General features: G+C 45.3%; 2 protein-coding genes across 6 annotated transcripts; one reads left to right on the top strand and one right to left on the bottom strand.

Moving 5' to 3' along the window:
- The first annotated feature begins 753 nt into the window (after nt 1-753).
- LOC147141519 (WD repeat-containing protein 37-like) lies at nt 754-13,140 on the top strand. 5 transcript variants are annotated; one of them, XM_086042145.1, is made up of 16 exons: nt 754-1,295; nt 2,253-2,436; nt 3,487-3,522; nt 4,868-4,964; nt 5,208-5,303; nt 5,400-5,464; nt 5,876-5,965; nt 8,035-8,170; nt 8,397-8,468; nt 8,558-8,602; nt 8,796-8,872; nt 9,031-9,268; nt 9,339-9,480; nt 9,973-10,107; nt 10,245-10,359; nt 10,912-13,140. In XM_086042145.1, exons 2-16 carry the CDS (start codon nt 2,266-2,268, stop codon nt 11,041-11,043), a joined length of 1,647 nt encoding a protein of 548 aa, XP_085898271.1. In that variant the 5' UTR covers nt 754-1,295; nt 2,253-2,265; the 3' UTR covers nt 11,044-13,140. The 5 variants fall into 5 exon arrangements, with proteins under 5 accessions (XP_085898271.1, XP_085898268.1, XP_085898267.1 ...); XM_086042142.1 differs by lacking the exon at nt 5,876-5,965 and having other exon boundaries at nt 9,034-9,268; XM_086042141.1 differs by lacking the exon at nt 5,876-5,965.
- Nucleotides 12,700-22,449, bottom strand: LOC147141518 (inactive double-stranded RNA-specific editase B2-like). The gene is made up of 10 exons (XM_086042135.1): nt 22,286-22,449; nt 19,416-19,892; nt 18,469-18,827; nt 17,119-17,221; nt 16,877-17,048; nt 16,331-16,494; nt 15,614-15,752; nt 14,968-15,149; nt 14,360-14,541; nt 12,700-13,841 (listed from the first exon to the last, which is right to left on the bottom strand). Exons 1-10 carry the CDS (start codon nt 22,356-22,358, stop codon nt 13,650-13,652), a joined length of 2,043 nt encoding a protein of 680 aa, XP_085898261.1. The 5' UTR covers nt 22,359-22,449; the 3' UTR covers nt 12,700-13,649.
- Nucleotides 22,450-22,813: the final 364 nt, after the last annotated feature.

Genomic DNA, 22,813 nt, shown 5'->3' with positions numbered 1-22,813 from the left:
TATAAACATTGACACTAGTGCTGACCAATTTCACAAAATGATTAAATTACGTTTTTTCTGACAGATAATGCGATTTAGATTCGACCAGCCCCCAAATGAACCTTCACCTAATATGTACTATACGGTAACATAAGAATGACAGAAAATCATGCCATCAACACATTAAAACACAACACTCAGTTGCCACACTGCCCCTCCGTGTAGCTGTAGATGGTCTTGTTGGAATTGTGTCTGCATCGACAAACACTAAAAGGGCACATTTCCCCCCGACGTTATTTGGTTTAGTAATGACAATGGCTCATTACATTTTCGACTGATATACAGTGCCATATTTTACCTCCTAATTCAACGTCAAAGGCAGGTTATGGATACGCCAAACTATCAAAAAGACTTAAGTGTATCTATGAATCGTCATTATTCAACTGTTGGACTCGTGAGAATGTGTCTGTGCGACGGCAATACGCTTAAAGTGATTTTTCAGAGGCGATTTAGTTTAATACCGCCTGTTGATAAAGTAAAATGTCTTCCTGATCTGACGTCAAATTAAGGATTTCAATACACCGAATTGTCGGGAAGACGTCAATGTGTCTATACCAGGGGTGGGCAATTCCGGCCCTCGAGGGCCAGGATCCTGCATGTTTTCTATGTCACCCTGGTGCAACCCACCTGATTCAAATGATCGTTATCCAGCTTCTGCAGACCTTGCTGATTATATGATCATTTGAATCAGGTGTGTTCCAGCCGGGAGAGTTGGAAAACTGGATAAAAGGATACTGGCCCTCGAGGGAATTGCCCACCCTTGGTCTATACAATGATAATTGAAGTTCTGAAAGTGAAACTGAAAGCGCTATATGGGCGGGTTAAAATTTTTTTCGTAGTTCGGTTTGATACCGCTACCTGCTTCTTGCTTTTTTTCTACCGATAAACTCAAAAAAAAAAGTCTTCAAATTTGACGCCAAATGCAAGATTTCAATAAGCCGAATTGACAGGAAGACTTCAGTATATCGATGGAACGTTTTAAATCCACTGTTAAATTCGTGAGCGCGCGGTTGTGCACCTAAAAGCACTAAAATTGAATGTTTCCTGACCCAGTTTGGTCGAACAGCGTCTTCTCTTTTATTCCGACAATCCCTCGCACCGGAAGGAGCTCTTCTCTCCACTCCCTGTCCGTCAAGTGTCAGGACGTCTTCCCCTTCCCCCCTCTCTTCTTCTTCTTGCTCGCCGAACAAAATGTTGGCTTGGCCTCCATTCCTGGTGATGTTCCAGAGCTCGTCGCCTCAATTGTAGACTTTGCGGTAAGTTCCCAACCGCGTTTGGTGGCCTTGACTCCGCCGTTAGCCTGTTAGCATTGTCGGAAGCTAACGGCGATAACATTAGCCGGGCTCGCTCACGTACTCCTCATTTAGTCGCGAGTTTGTCGGCTAAGCGCCACAAGATCCTCTTTTGCTGTCCATTTCCCCGTCTTAATTCCATATTTGTATTGTTTTATTGTCTCGCCGGCTGAGGTGATTGACAGCAGCAGCGCGTTTGACAAACAAGTCATATTTCAGCAAAATAGAAATACAGTAGGACAAATGTCGCTTAACTCTTTCAGTCAGATCTAGTCAGCAGTGAATTTTGCACAATTTAGGTTATTTTGAACTGCAATTGTGGTAGAGTTCCCCCACTATTGGCGTGGGAGAGAGCGCGAGCTTTGCCGCCGAAGGTGAGAATCCGCGAGTAATTGATGCCCACCCGAAAAGGTTTGCAATTGCTTAGAAACCCCACAAGATGGCGCCAAATCACTACTTTGTTTCAATAAAACACCCCCACTCAGTTCAACATAGTTCCTGATCATCAATATGTCACAGGAGAGCGACAAAGCACTGCTTTTTGTCCGATTGACGCCTCTTAACTCACTATACATAGTTCCTTCACACCAGGATGGCGCCAAAGTCATGCTTTTGTTCAGTCGTGAGCACACAAACGGCCACGTGAGTTGTTCAGCGAACAACATGAAATAGGCGATATTATTTCAAATAAAAACGCAGCAAAGGCAACCACACATTGTAAATTGATGATGATTCAGATGTAACATTAGCCTTTAATGTGTCTTAAAATCGGCAATCATTTTGATCATTGTTTTCCAAAGTCAAGCAAAGCATTTTGATGATTTTGGGGGCGGGGCTGGAACAGATGAATGGGACATGGATTGATCTCAGTGAGGAAATGTGACACGAGTATGTGGTTTGCATGTTGTCTGCCGCTTTCAGACAAGCAGGAGGGATGCCGGTGGAGAGTGCCACCGCCGGCACCACCGGCACCGGCGCCAGCGGAAGCGTGGTCCGGCAGGCCAAGCAGAAGAGGAAGTCGCACAGCCTGTCCATACGCAGGACCAACAGCACGGAACAGGAGCGGTCCGGCTTCCTGCAGAGGGACTTGCAGCTGGACACGCAGGTCAACACTTTGGCACTTCTTTTCGCACCCTCACAAACTCGACAAGCTCGTACGGCTGGCGAGCGCACAAGAAGCTGCTTAGGGATGTTCCTTATTCGCCACACTTGACACGTTTCCACAAGAAAATTCTCAAGCCAAGTGCTATCTTACGCATTGACCTCCCCCGTCTGCATTTTGTGACAGATTCAAACCGTTCCAACTCCAAAGCATTCCGCACATTCAAGAAGTCTTGCTAACTATTTTCCACATTCCCAAAATGGCATGCTTTACAACAATAAAATTCCCAAATTTCCACAATAAAATTCTCCAACATATTACACGTTGACCTCCCATGTCCACATTTCTCCACCATTGTGACTTGAAAATGTTCCGCTCATTCTGGACATGTTGGGAACGATTGATTGATCGATTGATTGATCACACAAAATTTTCTTGAAATTTGAAAACTTTTTGTCATGGCACAATCAACCTGCAAATTGCTGAGATTTGGTTTTGCAAAAATCTGAAAGTTTTTTTTTATTTTTTTAAATTGTGCAGTGACTGAACATTTTTTTCTCAACAATCCATAATTCTTATGATTCCCCCCCCCCCCCCCCCAATGTCAATAACTATTTTTTGTTTCCATAAGAATATGTTTTTTGTAACATTTTTAAACCCCAAATCCATGATTTTCATTCAAAATAAATGCAAATAAGAGCTCTAATATGCTTTTTGTTCCATTTTGGTGGATTTGTCTAATTCCTCAAAATATGATTTGTGTTCAGAATAAATTGACAGCACCAAATTTTTGGGGGGGTATCACGGAGCTGACTCTCACGCAGCCATTTGATAAAAGTAACATTGCGGTGTTGACAAAATAGAAAAGCTTCGAACATCATAGCTTCATCCATCTTCTCTGCTTTCATTTTACCTGTGAATTTTCATCATTTTAATCAACAACATCCATTATGCCTTGACTTTTATTTGATTTTCTTTTTTTTGTTTGTTTGTTTGTTTTTTTGGGTTGCCCTTCATCAATCATACCTTGACTTTTTACTTTGTTGGTTCCAGTCGTGTGATAATCTGGAATGTTTGGCCAGGACAGAGGTGAGTTTAAGGTCGTAATTTAAACTCCCTATGTAGTTGTATTTTTTGGTTTTGTTTTTTAATTCATTATTATTATCGTGACTATTATGAGTACTGCATATTATGTTAGGCATACCATAGCTGTGGTGGTGTCCTTTCCTGTCCTTTTAGTTTCTTGTGTTCCTCCACCTCCTCCTTGAGCCTTTTTAATTGAGTGCACCGTGGACACGTCAATGGGTTGAGGTGTTCGGTGTGGTCACGTGCGCACATCTCCTTTTATTTGCTCTTCACCACCGCTTTTCATGTGTGCCAGTCATCCTGAGGTGGAAGCACTCGCGGGCTAAAAAGCTCTCGTCAACTGAGACCTAACTTTTCACTCCAGCAAACTCATCCAAAGCAAGTAAAAAGCTCTGTTGGCTCATAAAAGGACACATTTTCAGACCTTTTTGGTGCATCTAAATCCATTCGGCTGGAATGGCACATAGTGCCAAGGCCCAGTGATTATTGAATGGATCCTTAAAAGGTTCTCCTTCCTAAATCTGTTTCCATAGAGGGACAGTAGGCCTGTCACATTTTTGAAAAAAAATATTTACAATCGATAACTAATTAATGAGACCCGTGAATAACTGTATTTTGAAGAATCCGAAACAACGGTGGATCTATCATCTTCCCAAAGTCTTTTTCAAAGGTCTCCGTGCCATGAGTGAATAAAACTGAATAAAAGAATGAGATGACCAAGTAGTGTAATCTGCAGGCACACTTACCTTTGTCCCCGACCACTTCCTTCTGTCACCGAAGCATTACAACAAAACAGGAATGTATGAGTAATGTGAACTATTTTTCAATCTTGAGGCCACCCGATGCTGCACGGCTCCCACAGGACGCAAAAGAGTTGGCGCTTTACGGCTTTTCTCAAGAATACAAGAAGAATACCTCTGTAGTCTACAAAAACAGAAAACAATCATTCGGAATCATTTTCCTTTAAAAAGCCTTTCATGCATGAATTATGATTTGATAATATGATTCATAATAAGATCTTTTTTAGATTAATTATTATAGGCGCAAGCAACTTTTAAATAGCTGTCCACTGTAGTGACCACTGTTCTTGAAAGGGTCAAAAGGATCAAGTCAATGTCGAGAAATGGCATAGAAGCGTTATGGGGGTGTTCCACAAGATTCCGTCCTCAGCCCCCTGTAGTTTTTTAATTTCTGGCCGTACGACGTATCCGCCTCACAGCATCAATGTGCATGTTGCAAAGGAATCCCACACCACTCCCTTCCCTCCCTGGCGGAGGTAACAAAAAAGTGCATTTTGAGCGGTGCCTGACACTCTCTTGTTTTTGTGCGTGTGCGTGTTGTTGTGCAGGACTCGAAGCTTCCGGTGTCCCTGAGGAGCAACCTGGTGGACCTGTTCAGTCAAATCGAGAGGGAGTTTGAGAACCTATATATCGAGAATCTCGAACGTAAGTCATCATGAGCGGGAGTGTGCTTCCCAAATGTCAAATAACAAGATGGGGGACCCTGTCCTCCGTTACCTGCTGGAAAACGTTTCGTTTTTGTGCCCGATCTAATCGAAAAGATACTGCTTTGGTTCTTTGGGACTTTTGTTGTAGTGAGGTGAGCTTCTGTGGGGGACTACAAAGCATTTTTGGGCAAGCGTCAATGACTCATCTGGGTGTGAAACGCCTTTTGTGTCTGATCAACAGTACGCCGAGAGATCGACACGTTGAATGAGCGTTTGGCCGCCGACGGACAGACGGTGGAGGGTGCGGACTTGACAAAAGGAGCGCTGAAAACAAAGAGTGAGTCGCAGCAGAAAATCATCGATTGTTACCATTTGATTTTTGAAAAATTATTATTATATTCTTTTGTTTAACCGTGTTATGTGGTCCATGCAGCGAGCCACAGCACCAGTCAGCTGTCACAGAAACTAAAGACCACCTACAAGGCCTCCACCAGCAAGGTACCACTTCTTTTCTCCTTCATGTCTTCAGTAGGAGTCTTTCAGCCAGTAGGGGGCGCTGAGGGATCTTTTCCAGGCGTGATTTCTGTTCTGCACAAGAAGTTTGGTCATGTTCAGACCAAACACAGGTGACAGTCTTATCGGAGTCATCTAGCTGATTTCAGCCACTGCTGAATCGCTGTGTCCAGTTTTCAGGCATGGCCTCTTTAGACTTTTTTGTGGGTCGTCTCATGATAGTTATCAACCAGGTTTTATTGTTCCAAGCCAAACTTGCATCAGTTTCTCACCAATTGTTGTAACAGTCGTTGTGAGAGGTGAGAACAAAATGGTGACGTTGAAGAGCACAACTGTTTTTTTGTTTTGTTCTTGTTCTTTTTTTTTTTTTTTTTTTGTGGCCTTCTCTGCTCGTAGCCGCGTTCAAACTCTTGCCACGCTCCCTTCGTTGGCGGCGCCCGCAACTTCACTGTGAGCGGCTGGGAGTTGTGGGGCGGAGACTCATGGGTAACGTGTCCATTTGTTCCCCTCACACCCTTCACACCCGCCAACCAACCCGCTCCCCACGTGTGCCGCCACGCATGAGCAGCCCAGCAGGGGGCTCCACTCGCCCTCCCCCAGAGGCTTGCTCATTCAAATGTAGGACTTGAATTCACATGTATCACCCATGACTCACGATCCTCTCTCACTAATCAACATGACGATTCTTCATCTCATGCCGCTACCAGTTCGACAACATGACGTCAAGCACTTTCATCTCAGCGCACTTTCAAGAGCAGGCGTGCCACAGTATCGGCAATATCGCGATATTAAAATTGCCACCATATATCGTTGCCGTCACGATATTGATAGCAGCAAATTGGTTTAAAAGCTGTTTTAAAAGCTTTCCATTTGTGCAATTCTAGCACCCTCTGGTGGTTAGTTGATTAGTGCACTTAAATTTGATGCCACCTATGCTAATCGACAGATGAAGGGCAACATGACCTCCACAAATTGACCCGAGTCCCAATGTGTACATGGGTTAGCAAGTAAGTGCTTCAAGTCATAGGCAAAAAAACCCAAAACCAAACAACAACTACCAAAGTCCTCTAGCTAACATATAATGTCGATTGCCATAGATGCGCTAACGGATTTGGCACCGCCCAATGGATGGAAAAATGTTCTCTGGGCATCCGTTTTGCTTTCGTCAGCAACTTGCCGCCTTGTTTCATCGTAACACCTCATCATCATCATCATCGTCATCATTATTAGTGTCGTGTTTAGTGTACATGTGCAAATGTAAGTGTGTGCATTTGAGTATGTCTGTGCGTGTGTGTGTTAATGAGTAAATGTGTGTGTTCTGTTTGTGACTTTTGCCCACTTTGTTTCAGTTGGAACTTATTTAGTGGCCTGTGCCCAAAGCCAGCCCAGAGTCCAGTTTGTATCATTCCCGTCTTTAAAGTAAACACCTCAAGTATTCTTAACAATAACCATGACAATAATAATGTTGACGTGACTGACAACGACCCCTAATTGACGTGCTACAATTGTGACTTCATTTTGCTCTTTTTTTTTTTTTTTTTTCGTGGGGGGCGTAATTCCGCCGTATCCGCAACCGCTTTGTTCAAGCCCGTTTCAGGTCCTCCTCTAAGGTTTTTAATGAGCAAAGTGTTGCGTGAAGGCGCACATGTTGATAATGAGCTAACCCTCGTTGAAAATGTTGACTTCTGACACGCCGCTGCTGTTGCTTCTTTCGCCTTGGCTCAACTCGACCCCTGCTGAGCTCTGACCCTGGCTTCCTCTCCTCCCCTTCCTCCTCTCGGGGTTCCTATGCAAGCCTGCACACGCCTGGAGTGAGGAGAATCACTTTTGATAGGACCATTTCAACCAAGAGAAATATCATACCATACACGCAACTCAGCAGAGATGCGTATTATTAAATGCCTTCACTTCTACTTGAGGCTTTTGCTCGTCCAACTTCCAATCAGAGGAAGGAAAATACTGATCTGGAAATCCGATTGGGTGAAGAAACGGACCCCTTGTTGATCAATTTGTTGTTACATGGGCCGGCACTACTGATTGTGAAGGCTTTGGGCAGATTACTTTACCTGCACATTGTAACACGGTTGAAATAAAAAAGAAGCAGTGGCACCGAGAGAAACGCCGACAAATGAGTAAACTGTTACTCGGCATAAATGAATACAATTTCTTGGAGCAAATCCAAAGCAATACTTCCCATATCAAATGATGTACTTTAAATCCTGTTAAACCATCCCAGACACCCCGATACGTGAACACTTTTAAATACTGTACTGTACTCAAAGTACTTAAATAACTTAAATACTGTTTTCTTTTTTTTAATAGAGCGGAAATGGAAAACAGGGACGACATTTCAAGCAAACAAAATGGTTGAAAACTTGGGCAACCAAGAGCAAGGCTCCGGTGTATTTGCGCATGTAAAACAATTCCACATTTGCCAAATGAAGTCTAATAATGCCCCGCAGTCCAGGAGCGTGTGTGGACCTGTGTAGGAACCCTGCAGAACTCCCCATGTGCTGAAGTAGTCAAATCTCACTCTCTCTCTGTCTGCCTGTCAGATTGTGTCCAGTTTCAAAGCCACCACATCCCGAGCCGTATGCCAGCTGCTCAGAGAGTACGCGGGCCACCGAGACGGCATCTGGGACCTGAGCGTGACCCGCATCCAGCCCACCGTGCTCGGTACCGCATCTGCAGGTAACCGGCACTCGCAAAAGCTCACATTGCTTTTTTTTTATTTTTTTTATTTTTTTTTTTTTTTTTTATACTGAATTGATGGTGTAAGGTAAGAACAAGAGCAGCTCTGATTTTGTTTTCTATACCGTAGATAGGTTAGTCAGATTGGAAGAAATGTGATTTTAAAAAAAACAAAAAACATCATGTGGTCCAAATGTAGTTTTTGTTGTTGTTTGTTTTACGTTAGACCACACTGCCATGTTGTGGAGCATTGAGACGGGCAAATGTCTCCTCAAGTATCTGGGCCACCAAGGATCCGGTAAAACCAGTGGAGTCATTTCTCTCCCAAAATGTGCGCTTTGAAGAGCTGACTGACGTCTTTTCTGTTCCACGTCTGCTTCCCCTCAGTCAACTCCATCAAGTTTCATCCCACTGAGCAGATGGCGCTAACAGGTAAGCGCTAGTCCTGTCGTACAGCCAACGACAACAGGCTGACATACAGCACCTTTGAAATTGCCACAAATGGACAGGAACACAAAAGGGACGTCATGGCGCTTGATAAATGAGACAGTCGATGAAGCGAAAAGACGCATTTCATCTCACATTCCTTCACAAAGTCACGTTCAATTGATCTGATGCTCCTCAGCTTCCGGCGACCAGACGGCTCACGTGTGGCGCTTCCTGGTACAGCTGCCCACGCCGCAGCCCGTCGCCGACGTCACCGTAAGCGTTCGTGTCCTCTCCGCGTGCACTCACACGCCCGTGTTAGGAAAAGATCCCATTCAGATTGTTTACTGTTATTGTGACGCTAGCCTAATGATCTCTCGAGCTCCCTCCGCCTCTCGTGTCCTCATCGCCCAATCCCACCGCCAACATTTCAGCAGCCGCCCTGCGAGGACGACGCGGATTCCTCCGACAAGGACGACGGCGACGCGGAGGCGGACGGGCCCAACGAGTGCCCGTCGGTGCGCGCGGCCAGCACCACGCTGCGCAGCCACCAGGGGGTGGTGATCGCCGCCGACTGGCTGGTGGGCGGCAAGCAGGTGGTGACGGCGTCCTGGGACCGGGCCGCCAACCTCTACGACGTGGAGACGTCGGAGCTGGTGCACTCGCTCACCGGTACGGTGCCGCCCCGCCCCGCCCCGCCCCGCGTGTGAACAACTGTGTGAGGCGCCGCGTTTCTGCGCAGGTCACGACCAGGAGCTGACGCACTGCTGCACTCACCCCACCCAGCGACTGGTCGTCACCTCGTCCAGGGACACCACCTTCAGGCTGTGGGACTTCCGAGACCCGTCCATCCACTCTGTCAATGTCTTCCAAGGACACACGGAGTACGTACTCACACACACACACGTGCAACCTGTTTTTGCACTTTTTTTTTCCACTTACCGTCTAAAAACATCAGGACCTTGAGGCGACATAATTCCACCCGGCAATTATATTGATTTTTCTACTCTTGTCTAGTTTCCCTCTGTTGGGTTGACAATAACTCTTGAAACAAACTGGAATGCCTCTTCATTGTCCAAAAAAACAAAACAATTATTCTGAATCTTTTTTTTTTTCCTCCAATAAAAATAACATCAACGTAGGGAAATACCATGTAAACGTTAATGTGGCTGTTCAAAAAGATGTGGTTTGTTGTTTTTGAACATTATACAAATCACATTTTTTCACTGTTTGTTTTTAAGTCCAAAGTCAGGACAGCCATAGAACATTTACTGTTATTAATGACTTGAACGCCTTTGCTTAAGGCACTTTGGGATCTTGTCATTTGTTAGCTTGGGAGTTGTTTGACTCCCCGTGGTTCCTCTTTGTTGCTGCAGCACGGTGACGTCGGCCGTGTTCACGGTGGGCGACAACGTGGTGTCGGGCAGCGACGACCGCACCGTCAAAGTGTGGGACCTGAAGAACATGCGCTCACCCATCGCCACCATCCGCACCGATTCGGCCGTTAACAGGTACGAAGCCCCGCGCAAATTCTTGTCGACAATTTCTAGCAGCGCGGTGGACTAAAATGGACTTTTCTGCCCATTATACAATCGATTCATCGAGTCATAGTTTGTACAATGATTTGTGTGTGTGTGTGTGTGTTTAGGATCAGCGTGTCGGTGAGTCAGAGGATCATCGCTCTCCCTCACGACAATCGGCAAGTGCGACTCTTCGACATGTCCGGCGTGCGCTTGGCCAGACTGCCGCGCAGCAACAGACAGGTCAGAATGATTGACGGATCAACAATTACCATGAACCTACATTAAGCGCTGATTAAGAGACCACTTTCGAAAAGAAAAAAACTTTACTCCTGACACACTTTCACTACAAAACACTTAAACGTCTGAAGTCTGTTCTTGTTCACTCACTGTGAAGACATGGAAAGACCCTTGTTTGACGCCATTTTGTTGAAGCGAAAAGAAACGTGTGCCTGCTTCAAACTGTTTGTCAGTTGAAGTTGATTGTAGAACTGTTGCAAAACAAAAGAGAATCAATTAAACATTGTATACTCAAAAACCGAAATGTTCATATCGTCTAACGAAAGTCGCCTTGACCACTTGGGGGGGCAGTATAATGCAAACATACAGCATAACTCTTGAGCAGTAAAATTAGTTATTCTTTGCAGAGGATAAAGAACATGTCCACTGTATGTAAGTATGTGTCTACATGTGTTGCGGGAGCGTTTAAGTTCAAATATCAGTTGCTCAAAGGTTTGTCTAAGGTGATTGATTCGGGTCACCTCTGACTACTGCGCGTGTGCGTGCGCTTTCCAGGGCCACCGCCGTATGGTGTGTTGCTCGGCATGGTGCGAGGACAACGCCTCGTGCAACCTATTCACGTGCGGCTTCGACCGCCAGGCCATCGGCTGGAACATCAACATCCCGGCCCTCCTGCTGGAGAAGTGACCCCCCTCCAAGCATGCCATCCGCCCGCCCGACCGACGTTCCTTGTCATCGCGTCATGTGAGTTTTCATGCGTCCCTCCGAAGTCCCATAAATGCGACAGCTCGGCTTCACGAACGGGAAATGGCGGCCAAGTAAGCTGAGCGCTGTGTGTGTGTGTGTTAAAATGAGTCCTCCATCAAAAGAGGCCAACATTGATAGGGAAAAACAAGCACAACACACACTTGTGTGCACAAAGCTTCACGGCAGTTGTTTGGTTTTCTTGTAGTCGAGAACAATGAGAATTATTCCCCAAATGTTTTTTTGTTTGTTTTTGGTGAAGACACACACTCCCTGTTCACAACATTGGCTGCAAACTTACAATCTGATGAGATCCTTGCGACTGAGTGTGAAATGGCTACGTCAAACCACAATGGGCAACTTCCTGTTCAATTCTGGCCACTGAGACTTTTTTGTGCGAAACGTTTATGATCCACATGGTCACCAAATTTCCTTTCATTCGGTCAAACTGGTATCGGTGGCTCTTTGTTTGTTTTCGAACTTTCTAGCAGGGCGTGACTGAGTGCGAAGTGGCTGCTTCAAACCAATATGGCCGACTGGCTTTTCTGTTTCGGGCATGGGACCTTGAGACTTTTTGCCGCGTATGCTTATGTGAGACGTCAACCGTCACTGCTTGATTTAAAAAAAAAAAAAAAAAATAAATAAATAAAAAATAATAACAATAATAATTGCCCCAAGATAAACAAAACTTGCAAATATATCCCTTGGCCTCTAGAATTTTTTAATACTGCAAAGTACCAGCAAATTTCGCGCATGTCCCTGATGTTGTTTTTTTTTTTTAAACTTAATTTAATTTATTAATTTAAACAAAGAGGCCCTTGTAGCAGCATGTGGTCCACTTATGTCTGAACTCACAAGATACCCAACAGTGTTCATCCAATTGCCATGTTTGTATTAGTAGCTAATGGACTGCCCCATGCTGGTGTGGAGTTCTAATGGTCGTTTCATTCTGATAACAAAAAAAACACAAAAAATGGGGAAATTGTCTCTTTGGTGCTGGAAGGAAAGGCACTTCTAAAAGAATTTGTGTGTTTGCGCTTGTGCGTGTTGCTGTTGTTGTTTTTAAAACATCACACACTTATTGCCTTGTGCGGGCGGGAAACTCCCCAAGAACAAGAAGAAAGTGTATAAAAAGTCTTCAGTGTCACACTTGGTGAGCACAACTTCTCTTTTTTGGAGGACTTCAAGTGCCAAAATTAAATCAACAAATCCACCAGTAAATAACTAATCGCATTATGAATTCTTTATAATTGGAATTAGGCATATAACTGTGTGATTAGATGTGTCATTGTTTTATTAAAATACCAATTTCTTTGATGTGGAAATAGATATTTAAAAAAATAAAACAAAAATCCATGTCCCACTGGAACACAGACCATGAAAAAAAAAATCGAATTTGTGATTATATTATGTCCACTTTTGTGTTTACGTTGAATGAATTGATACTTCATTGAATGAATGGCACATTTAATGAATTAATTATGTAATGGCACTTTTTAGTACTCCGTAGTCTGTTTGTATCATATGAAATGTAATATATATATATATACATATATAGAGAGTTTTATTTTGTGTTTATTAGCCACCTTAACCCCAAACTGCTATTTGACACTTGTCCATAATAGTGAGCAACATTTGAAAACAAGCACACACACACCAAAAAAAAGGATGAATACAGTATATGTTTAATGTGAAAACTGTCAATGAATTAAGTTGGATGCTCTGGTTTATAGCTCTGCTCTTGTTCAGTAACCACTAACAGTCATAAAACATTTCTAAAATGAGACAACAAGTAACAATCTGGCTTGACATTGTCACGTTGTAGACTTTTGTTTCCTCTCTAGCAGTCTTATCGAGAGAGGGGAAAAAAAAAAAAGAACCCAAAAAATGCTCTCCTCCACCCTGGTTGTATGTGAAAGTGAGCAAAACGCACTAAAGCCAGTAAAATGCTGCCATTCAGCGCGCTTTTCTTATCAATGTTATCATTGGAACAACGTCACTTTGTTACACGTCAATCCAAATAAAACTAGTTGATTGACACTTTTTCTTCTCTCTTGCTTCTGTCTCCCCGTTGGACACTCCCCAACACAACACACTCGTGACAATATGTTGTACAGAACATACATTATTTGTAAACAGACTTTTAGATCAAGGAGACAATTGAAGTGAATGATGTAGTACATCCTTTCCTCCTCAAGATGTCACTGTGCTAGTTTTGCAAAATATTGTCATAACTTTTCACAGCCCGACTTTTCACAGCATTCTAAATCTCAAAATGAGATCGCTTTATCATGAAAATGCAATTCAAAAGTCTTCCTGAGGAAAAAAAAACCCTCTTTGATTTAGAAGTTCATTGTGTAAATTTTTTTTTTTTTTTTTAAGATAACATGCTAACATATTTTGGGAATGTGAGAAGGGAAGAAAAAACACGCAAACACGGGGCAAGACACCGCAAACTCCGTGCAGGAATGCTGCATCCCAAATTCGAACCCAGAACCTCGAACTGCGAGTCAGACATGCTCACCACTTGCGCATGTTTTAGAATGACCTCACGTATTTATTTGCACTCCCACATCGTCATCGGTGCCTTGAGCGCTTCGCGTGAGTTTCCTGCTCCACGTTCCGAGTCCCGCGTCGCGCACGGCATCGCCAAACTGCCGCACGGCCTTCTGGTACGGACCGGCCGCCCTCTTCCAAGCGCCGTGCGTCCTCAGCATGTCCTCTGACGTCCAATCATTCAGCTGAAGGACGAGGAATAACAACACTAAGCGCCTGCTTTGGGAGCAAGGTCGTGATCGTTAACAAAAATGAATGAAAAACGCAAAAGTAAAATTGAACAAAACATTTTTGTTTATGACATAAAAAGTTATTTTTTTTATAAAACAACCAAAGCCAATTAAAACTATCCTTCCATCCATTATCCGAAGCGCCAGCAGTTTTCGGGCAGTAGGCGGGGTACAGCTGAATTTAAAAGACAAAAAGAAATACAAACTTGAATGAAAAATCCAAATCTATTGCGACCCTGTTTGGGACTCGCGACACAAACCGTTTCAACGGTCGCAAACCGTTTTTCTTGTTCAGAGTAACAAATCGCCATCGTATATAGTGGACTGTATAGTTGATTCTAGGGCTGGAACGATTAATCGAATACTCTCTGCCAAGTTTGTGCTCCTTTCTGCACATGCACGCATTTTGTAAAGCCGGCCCAAAGTCTTCCAGTGTGTGTTGAGTATGTCGGGTGGCCAGCCTGTACGCTTACCTGCCTGTGGAGATGCTGCCAGCGAGCGAAAAAACGCGGGCCGCTGAGCCTGGACGGCGTCCCGCAGCGGCTCCGCAAGCCTGACGAGGCGCTGAGCTCCTCCGTGTCGCCGTCGCCGCTGCTCCAGTTTACGCTGACGCGCGACGAACTCCCGCATGCGCGCCGCTCGCCCATTCTTAGACCTGCAACAAACATTTACGCGTACAGTCGACTTCCGCACACTCGCCCTTTGGTACCCACGGATTCACATATTCATGGATTTAAAAACCCAACATATTTTTGAAATGTCAACACTGTCATGAATGTTTTGGGTTTGTAAAAAAGAAAAACATCACCAGCATTCCTTGCCCGCACTCGATGACTAAACCTGAATTTTGAGGCAATTTAGCAAGTGCCCCAACTGTACATCACGGGACGATAGCTGGTCAATTTTTTTCTTTGTGTTTGTGAAACGGCGTTTGTTTGAGTTACAAATAAGCGAGGTGGGAAATAATGTTTCGATTAAGGTGCTGTTCAGTAGGTGGGACAAACTGAGGCGGAGCTGCTGTAGTCCACAACTCGGGGCCCGATGCTCACACGCAGACAGACAAAGAGGTCAAAGTGCATACATGCGAGCAGTGGCCGCTGTCGTCGGTAGGGCGCGGCGTGGCGTTTATTGGGGGCGAGGCGGCAAGCCAGGACGCGCTGCAAGCGGCCCGTGTGGCTCAACGTGGCCACCGTCAGGCTCTGAAGGTACACGGGCTCCACCAGGTGAGACAACAGCGCCCCCTGCAGGCCCACTGCACACCACCTGGTGCGCACACACACACACACACACACACACACACACACACTCTATCAGCCATAGGAAAAAGTCCGAGATAAGTAAGTGTAAGACTAGTCTATGTCTAAGACTAACTTGAAGAATAAAGATGAATTCTTCAAGCAATATCATGCACATATGAAACTAAGACCACAGTTGTGTACGTCCGTCAAAGTCTAAGAGTAGTCTACGGAAGTCTGAGGGTAGTTCAAATCCAAGACTAAGCCTCGCACCCACAGCAGTAAGTCTAAAACGAGTCCAGGTCCAAGACTATCTGAAGTCACTTTTAAGATGACTTTAACGGAGTCCAAGGCAGAAGAGTCATGGCAGTAAGTCTGGTAGTAGGCTGGTCAAATTCCAAGTCTGGTCTCAGTCTAAGACCACCGGTAGTCTCATTGAGACCAGAGCAGTCGCCAATGAGCGTCCGTCCGGCCGGCGCGGTTGCTACTCACTTGGCTATTTTGTCCGTGCAGGACATGCTGACTTGAGCTTTCTTCTGATAGGCTGACTGAGCTCTGATGGGCAGCGTTCCCTGGCCGCCGGCCACCTTTGTCCTCAGGCCGCAGCGCAGCGCGTTTGGCATCACTGAGGCTAGCGACACACAAACCAACGCATACACGCACACACAGGTCACTTGTCATCACTTTACTGCAGAACACTCCGAAAGACGATTCTACTAGTCTTGGACTTTGTCCCCCATTTCTCTTAAACTGGTGTTTGACTACTCTTGATTCATTTTAGACTTCCAAGACTTTGACTCAATGACATTTCGACTTAATTTTGGATTTAGACATGTTAGATGTCGATTACCGTGGTCTGAGACTTGCTGCGCTACCCTGCTGCCTACTCTTGGACTTCAAGTCTTTGATTTACTTAATATTAGTCTTTGTTAAGAGTGCTTTTGAACTACTGTAGTCAGACTTGCTGAAATGACTGTTTGAGACTTACTCTTGGTTTGGAGTACAACCATTTGAGATTTTCTTGGGACTATTCTGAGGCATAGTCATGGATTTAGTCTTGGCCTTTGATTTATTTCAACTACTCTTAGACGTCAACTACCGTAGTCCCAGGCTTGTTGGGACGACTCTGGGACTCAGCCTTGGACTTGGACTACTTGGATGTAGATTTACTTTTAATCAGACTTAGTTAGGCCTGGCCACGAGTCTCACGTGAGGCGTTGTTTTCGTATGGGCAGTTGAGTCTGGCATCTCCGCATGGTGATGAGGTGACAAACATGTGGAGTCCAACGCGGTCTCGCAGCCTGAAGAACCTTTGGCGACCAGTCGCTGGTTCAAAGATGGACGCCGGCCCAACGGCAGTCTCGTCTAGAGGGCTTTGGGAAAGATTTTACTGTTAGTCTAAATCCAATTGAGTGGAGCTCCTTTCATTGGCCCGAAAGTCCTGCAAGTCAGTTGTGTGTACTCCCTGCACTGCGCAAACGCCCCTTTCTAACTGTGTCTGTCTTCAAAAATACAGAAAGAAAGAAAGAAAGAAAGAAAACGCCACCCACCGTTAGACTGTCTTCTGTGCTTTGACTTGCGCCGGGCAGGAAAATAGGGCCCTTAGTCTTGGACTTAACCTAGTTTTTTGACTTGGTTTGATTACTCTTCATGATGCCTCTTTCCTGGGCATAGGCTAGGCTTGTACCCACTTCGATTTACTCTGCGACCTAGTCTTGGACTTATTTGAACTACTCTTAGGTTGATTCTTTTTACCGTAGCAGGAGCAACTCCAACTGAGCGTAGAAGAAGCGTAACAGCGCCCTCCTGCACACAACCTCGGCATGACAGTCGCGCAGCGCACTGTCGTCGTGACGGCTGCCGTCCCAGTTCAGACACTTGGTCCCCGTTGCCATGGAAACCACCTCAGCTGAGCTCACCTCAAATCCTGCAAGCAAAATGATTTCAATTATCTGAAGTAACGACAGCGGCTTCTCCTCCTCCTTAACCGTGACAACCTGTCGTCAGGACAATGGCGGCCATGTTGTGTGTGGCAAGACTTCGACCCATTAGCTGCTGGCATTTTTGTCTTGCTAGCTGGAAGACGGACTCTGCGAAGAACTGCAAACAACAACAAACAAGTCGGCAGCAAATAATCAATGCTAAACAACAAATGTTTATGTGAATCGCCGCACCAGCGAATGAACGAGTGAGGTTTGGCGGTGACGGTGACACAAGGTCGTGCGTAACCAGCGCGTGAAACAATTTTCTTTGGGATTATTGTGCCGTCACGGTGTCTCGGTCGGCTGCCCGAACGCCGGCGTTGCTAATCTTCACTAATGATGAGCGCTAATGCTAATGTGTGCTAATGCGTCACGCCGCCTGATTGACAGCTCATGCTCTAAAATCACTTGGATGTTCCTCCGTCATCATGCCAATCATTAATACGCGTGGGAAGGAAGTAAAGAAGGAGTGAGGAAAGGAAGAAGGATGGAGTGACAGAGAAGAAAGGAGGGAGAGAATGAAGGACCAAAGAAAATACGGAAGGAAGGCTGGAGAGAAGAATGTCGAAAGTAGGGATGTCATAATATCGGCAATATTGTCATATTAAAAATTGCCACAATATATCATCGTTGTCATGTCACGATGTTAATAGCGGCAAATCTGTTTAAAAGCCCAAGTTGTTTTTTATTTGTGCACTTCCAGCACCCTCTAGTGGTTGGTTTATTAGTGCAGTTTGATTTAATGCCACCTACAGTATCTTTAAGATCCTTGCAAATCGCCAGTTGGAGCCCATGACTGGCCAAGCCTATTTCTTTGTCAATGCTGTTATTATGGTCGAAAACACAATATTGTGAAGGTTTTTTTTGTTTGTTGTTTTTTATTCATATATATCATGAGCTTTATATACTGTACATATCGCCAACCTCCCCACAATATCGTGATAATGATCGTATCGTGAGGTTCATATCGTCATATGGTATCGTCACATTTGGATATCGTGACACCCCTCGTAGAAAGTGAATAAAAGATAGAAGGGAGGATGGAGAGAAGGCAGCAGTTGAAGCAAGGATTTGTGAAGGAGGTGCAGAAGGAAGGTGCTAAATGAAAACAGGAAGTAGGAAACGACAAGTGAAGGAAAGAGGATGGAAGAAAGGAAGGACGGAAGTGAACTGCAAGTGACAAGACTAGGCTGGAAGACAGAAGGAAAAGAAGGCAGGAGAGACGAAGCCAGTCATGGAGTCAGATTTGATTGTCTGTGACCCTGGGCTATTTACTCCACTTGAGGTCCAGATTGAGGGACTAACTCTGAACTACAATCACCTCATCCTCAGAAATTCTGATCCAAGAACAAATGTGAGGTTCACCTGAGGCAGTCGCTGTTTGTCCTGACAGAGAGCCATCATCTTCCTCTCGGGGCCGACGTCGTAGAGCGAGCGCAGAGCGGCCGCAGCCGCCCGGGCCTTGGCGGCTCTTTTACTTTGACCGCAGCCTTCGAACAGTCGCCCGTCCACCCGTAGCGCCGCGAAGAAACGCCTCTCCGGCCGGCCCGGTGGTCGCTCGGTAAGACAGAAGTAGCGCAGGCCCGGTCGCAGTTTACCCAGCAGCCCCGTTGGACCAAGACGCCCCAAGAGCCAGGAACTGAGCACTCCCCGTGGGCCGGATTGGCTGTCGCTTTGGGGAAAGACCTCCTCCTTCTCCGAGTCGCAGGTCCAGTTCTCACCTTCTGCCCGAGGAACAACACCCGATCAGCAAACCTTGAGACTGACAAGGATTCCCAAATGCCTCTTGCACATTGGGCTTCAGGAGCTTTGCTAATACTATGATGGGATATCCACCTACAGAAAATGCCGCCTCCAGAAAATGCCACCCCGCAACCTGACCCCTTGGTAAGCTGAATAAGGTGGATGGACATTTCAAGAAATAAAAGTTCACACGAGTATAATGTTTCATTTTAGAGGTAGGAACACTACACGCATGCTACCATCATAGCAGCCGTGGCTAACTTTGGCTTGTCGACAGTGCATGTCTCCTACACGCAAGTGAAGGGCGTGGCTTCGGTCAGAGACTGCAGGGAATTAACGAAGTGAGATTATCACGGTGGGTTGTGGAACATGACCAGCGTGATAAGCGAGGGAGGACTACAAACTACCGCGGTCGTTTATGTCACGTGCTTCCCGATTGGGTACATGCTGAAAACGTGTTGATGCTTGATGATCCTCTGTTTTCATTGCCTTGCCCTAATCTTGCGGCGTCTCTATGCAATTATGAAACCCCTTTTTACATCAGTTATTTGCGTGAGTACTTTTGCCACCTGCGTAATCCGTGTAGAACATTTGCGACCAATCCAATTGATCCTCCGTGAAATCGTCCGCGGCGCCCCCGGCGCCCTCCGAGCCCGCGTCGGGTAGCTGGACGAAAGACTTGAGAGCCAGCTCGGCCGCCCTCATCTTGGCCGCTTTCTTGGTGGGTCCCCTGCCCTCGAAGCGGAGGCCGTTGACGTCCACGCCCACCGCAAACACGGGCGCGTGCGGGGGGCCCGTCTGCGACGCGGCGTCGTAGCGCAAACCGGGTCGCAGCTCGTTCAGTCGGAGCACCGAGTTAGTCTTCGGAGCGAGCGAGCGCCTTGCCCTCGTACGCGCCGAGTGCGCTGTTTTGAGGCACTTCCTTTTGGAGGCCGCCGGTCCCCAACGGGAGTCCGCTGGGGCACCTGCGCTTGGTGGCTGGCGCTTTTTGACGGCGAGGTGGTCCGCTCGGTCGTGAATCTTCTCCGCCTCCTCGCTGCCCGTACCTGATGACACAGTTCTCACGTGAATGGATTGAATTCAAATGACATACATCTGCTCCAGCCCCCCCAAAGCGCCACACCATATTTGTGCTCGTGATATTGGGGAAAAACTCAGAGAATGTAAAGCAATAAGAAATGCTGGAAGTATGAAGGAAGGAACGGAGAGTGGAAAAAAAGAGAGCAGGTGAAGGAAGGAAGGAAGGAAAGTGGCAATGAAAGGAAAATTCTGGAAAAAGTGGTTCAAATCTTTCTTGGATGAACATAATGTCATGGAAGTTTTCCAGTCTCCTGGCAAATGACACTGGAGACTTTGGACCGTATGTCTTGTTTTGTCAGATTTGACTGCAGCGTTGCATATGGTCGCCCACGGTATTCTTTTGGCTCGTTTGCGGCACCGAGTGGAAGCGCTCTCGAGTGGTTTGGATCCTATTTGGCTGGCTGGACTTTTTCTTTTAGCCTAGGTTCCTCTGAGTCCCGCTCTGGCCCTCGTCTCGTATGGTGTTCCACAGGGTTCTATCTTGAGGCCCTTGCTGTTCTCGTATTTGCTGCCGCTGGGTTCCGTCCTTGGGAAAACACGGCATTTCCTTCCGCTGCTATGCAGATGACTGTCAAATCGATGTCCCGCTAAGCAAAAACGATTTTTATGTTGTTATGTCAAGTGCTTTGTTACAGCTGCACCCGTTGGGAAACGGGCTGCATAAATAAAGTTGTATTCATGTATTGTATTGGAAGAAAGCTCAGTGATGTCGGACGGAAGGTGATGCAAACGGGAATGAAAATCCGAGCGCCCATTAGCGAAATGAGCAAACGGCAGAGGAGGAATTACTCAAGTGACATATGGTGCCCCCCCCCCCGGTAATCTCCTCTTTTGTGTTTCAATTTAATAACTTTTCGTTCATATGAGAAAAGTTGATCAGTTGACACGAGAAAGAAACCAAAAATGCTTTTTGTTATGACAGTTTTTCTTCTAAAGTAGAATCATACAGTATGCTGCCGAACAATCGCTTTGTGTGAAGCAGAATCAAAACGACTCGCTTTTAGCATAAAATGCCACTCTGCTGTTTGATTATTGTCATCACTTTTTCTTTTGTATGAGTTCAAATAGATTCACTTGATCTTGATATGATGGCTCCAGTGAGTAAATGTTCAAGCTTTGATTGTCTAAAGGTATCAAAAGTGGTGGAAAAGGTCGGTGGTGTGCGTTCATGAACAGAATCAAAGAAAAGGGGAGGAATGAGATTAATACAGGAAACTAGAAGGAGGGATGGGAAGAAGGAAGGAGTTAACCAGGAGGGAAGGAGACAGTAAGTGAAAGAAATAAGGGAAGGAATGAACAAGTAGATCGGAACCTAACCCTAACCCGCTTTGAATAAAAATGTGGGACTTAAAAGCAAATAATAAAAGGCCATCAAAGTGTAATCTGCCGCCTTTTGTCGGGATTAGCAAACGGAGAACGATGAGGAGCCACAATGGCACGCTAATCCCACGCTAAAGCGCGTGACCTGTTGATGGCATAATTACGACAAAGGCCCGGGGCGACCATCTGCCGCCGCCGCCGCCGCCTCGCTCCAGTCGTTTGCCGCTGCCACAAAACTTCAGCAAACTCACAAATGACAATCCAGCACTTTGTCAACACATTTTGCTCGTCAACTTTTCTCCATTCATTTTTTTTGCACTGACCTCCTTTTTCTCCAGCACATCAGGTTTCCATATAATAACAATATGTAATATATTGCGTGATATATATATATATATGAATGAAGGATTAGGTGGATTTTTTTTTTCTTCTGAAAACGACATGCTGTAATGAAATGTTCAAATCCGCTTTGCCCAACTTTTCTGTCAAACTAAAAGACAAAAAATGAAATTTCTCAAAACCGGATGTGCCGAAAATTCCAACTTTTGCTCAACCTAACCCTTCATTCCCAAAAAATTACAAAATAATATATTTAGATATTATTATTATTATTATTATGAAAAGCTGATGTGATAGAGAAAAAAGGAGGACCGATTCGGGATCGGAGCAAACAATTCATCGTGAAAAGTTGAACTGCATCTCTGATGAAAAAACAGAGTCAAGTAGTCCAAAAGTGCTGTTAGTGTTATATATCGTAATGCAATATTTATTGTAACTTGTATATTGTATAGATCAACCCAAAAGAGGATTTGCTTTCACAAAGGGGAGACATACATGCACTTCTTAACAGTAATGAGGATGGTGATGATGATGATGATGATGGTGGTGGTGGTGACGATGACGATGGTATCGCTGTCAAGTTCACGACAGGGCTGAGAGGAACGGGAAATTCATAAAGAATGTCGGAGTCCAACGAGTGAAACGTTGACATGAAATATGATCCCAATGACGAGTTGTGAAATGATGTCCAAGTACTGACCTGTGACTCTACTCCTCCTCTTCCTCCTCCTCCTGCTCTTCCTCCTCACGTCTGGAACTTCAGCCGTGTCCATAACGTGTGCCAAAGATTAGGAATATGGATGACGAGAAGAAGAAGAAGAATACACACGTATCCTTCGTGCACGTTTGCATGGAGTGAGAGGAAGCGGCTGTGTGGCGACACACGCACACACAGGCCACGCCCCCTCAGCCTTGATAGACGGGGCAAGTTTGACTGACACGCCGGGCAAAAATGATGTGAATATGAACAATTTATTTGTTGAAGATGAGATCACAACATCACATTTACATCTTTGTTTAATTTATAGAAGTATGGATATCAATATCATTTATCAAGATCGTTTTATTGACCTATATATATATATATATATATAAATGATCAAATTTTTAGACATTCCATAACATTTTCATCATGTTCATCATCATCGTCATCTCCACCATCCACGTCTTCATCGTCGACATCATCAATATCGTCATGTGATCGTTTTCATCGTCTTTGCAATAATCT

This window comes from Filicampus tigris, chromosome 10 (genome assembly GCF_054856515.1).
Source record: "Filicampus tigris isolate MCC_2025a chromosome 10, RoL_Ftig_1.0, whole genome shotgun sequence".
Lineage (NCBI taxonomy): Eukaryota > Metazoa > Chordata > Actinopteri > Syngnathiformes > Syngnathidae > Filicampus > Filicampus tigris.
This window is presented reverse-complemented; position numbering and strand designations above follow the sequence as displayed.

Excerpts from the sequence above, each read along its gene's own strand:
- LOC147141519 (XM_086042145.1), top strand. The coding sequence starts at position 2,266 with ATGCCGGTGGAGAGTGCCACCGCCGGCACCACCGGCACCGGCGCCAGC. Across the intron at positions 5,304-5,399 it reads AGGAGCGCTGAAAACAAAGA|CGAGCCACAGCACCAGTCAG; the intron begins GTGAGTCGCAGC and ends TGGTCCATGCAG. Across the intron at positions 8,873-9,030 it reads AGCCCGTCGCCGACGTCACC|CAGCCGCCCTGCGAGGACGA; the intron begins GTAAGCGTTCGT and ends CCAACATTTCAG.
- LOC147141518 (XM_086042135.1), bottom strand. The coding sequence starts at position 22,358 with ATGGACACGGCTGAAGTTCCAGACGTGAGGAGGAAGAGCAGGAGGAGG. Across the intron at positions 16,495-16,876 it reads TTGGAGTTGCTCCTGCTACG|CCCTCTAGACGAGACTGCCG; the intron begins GTAAAAAGAATC and ends TCTTTCCCAAAG. Across the intron at positions 15,753-16,330 it reads ATACGAAAACAACGCCTCAC|CCTCAGTGATGCCAAACGCG; the intron begins GTGAGACTCGTG and ends GTGTGTCGCTAG.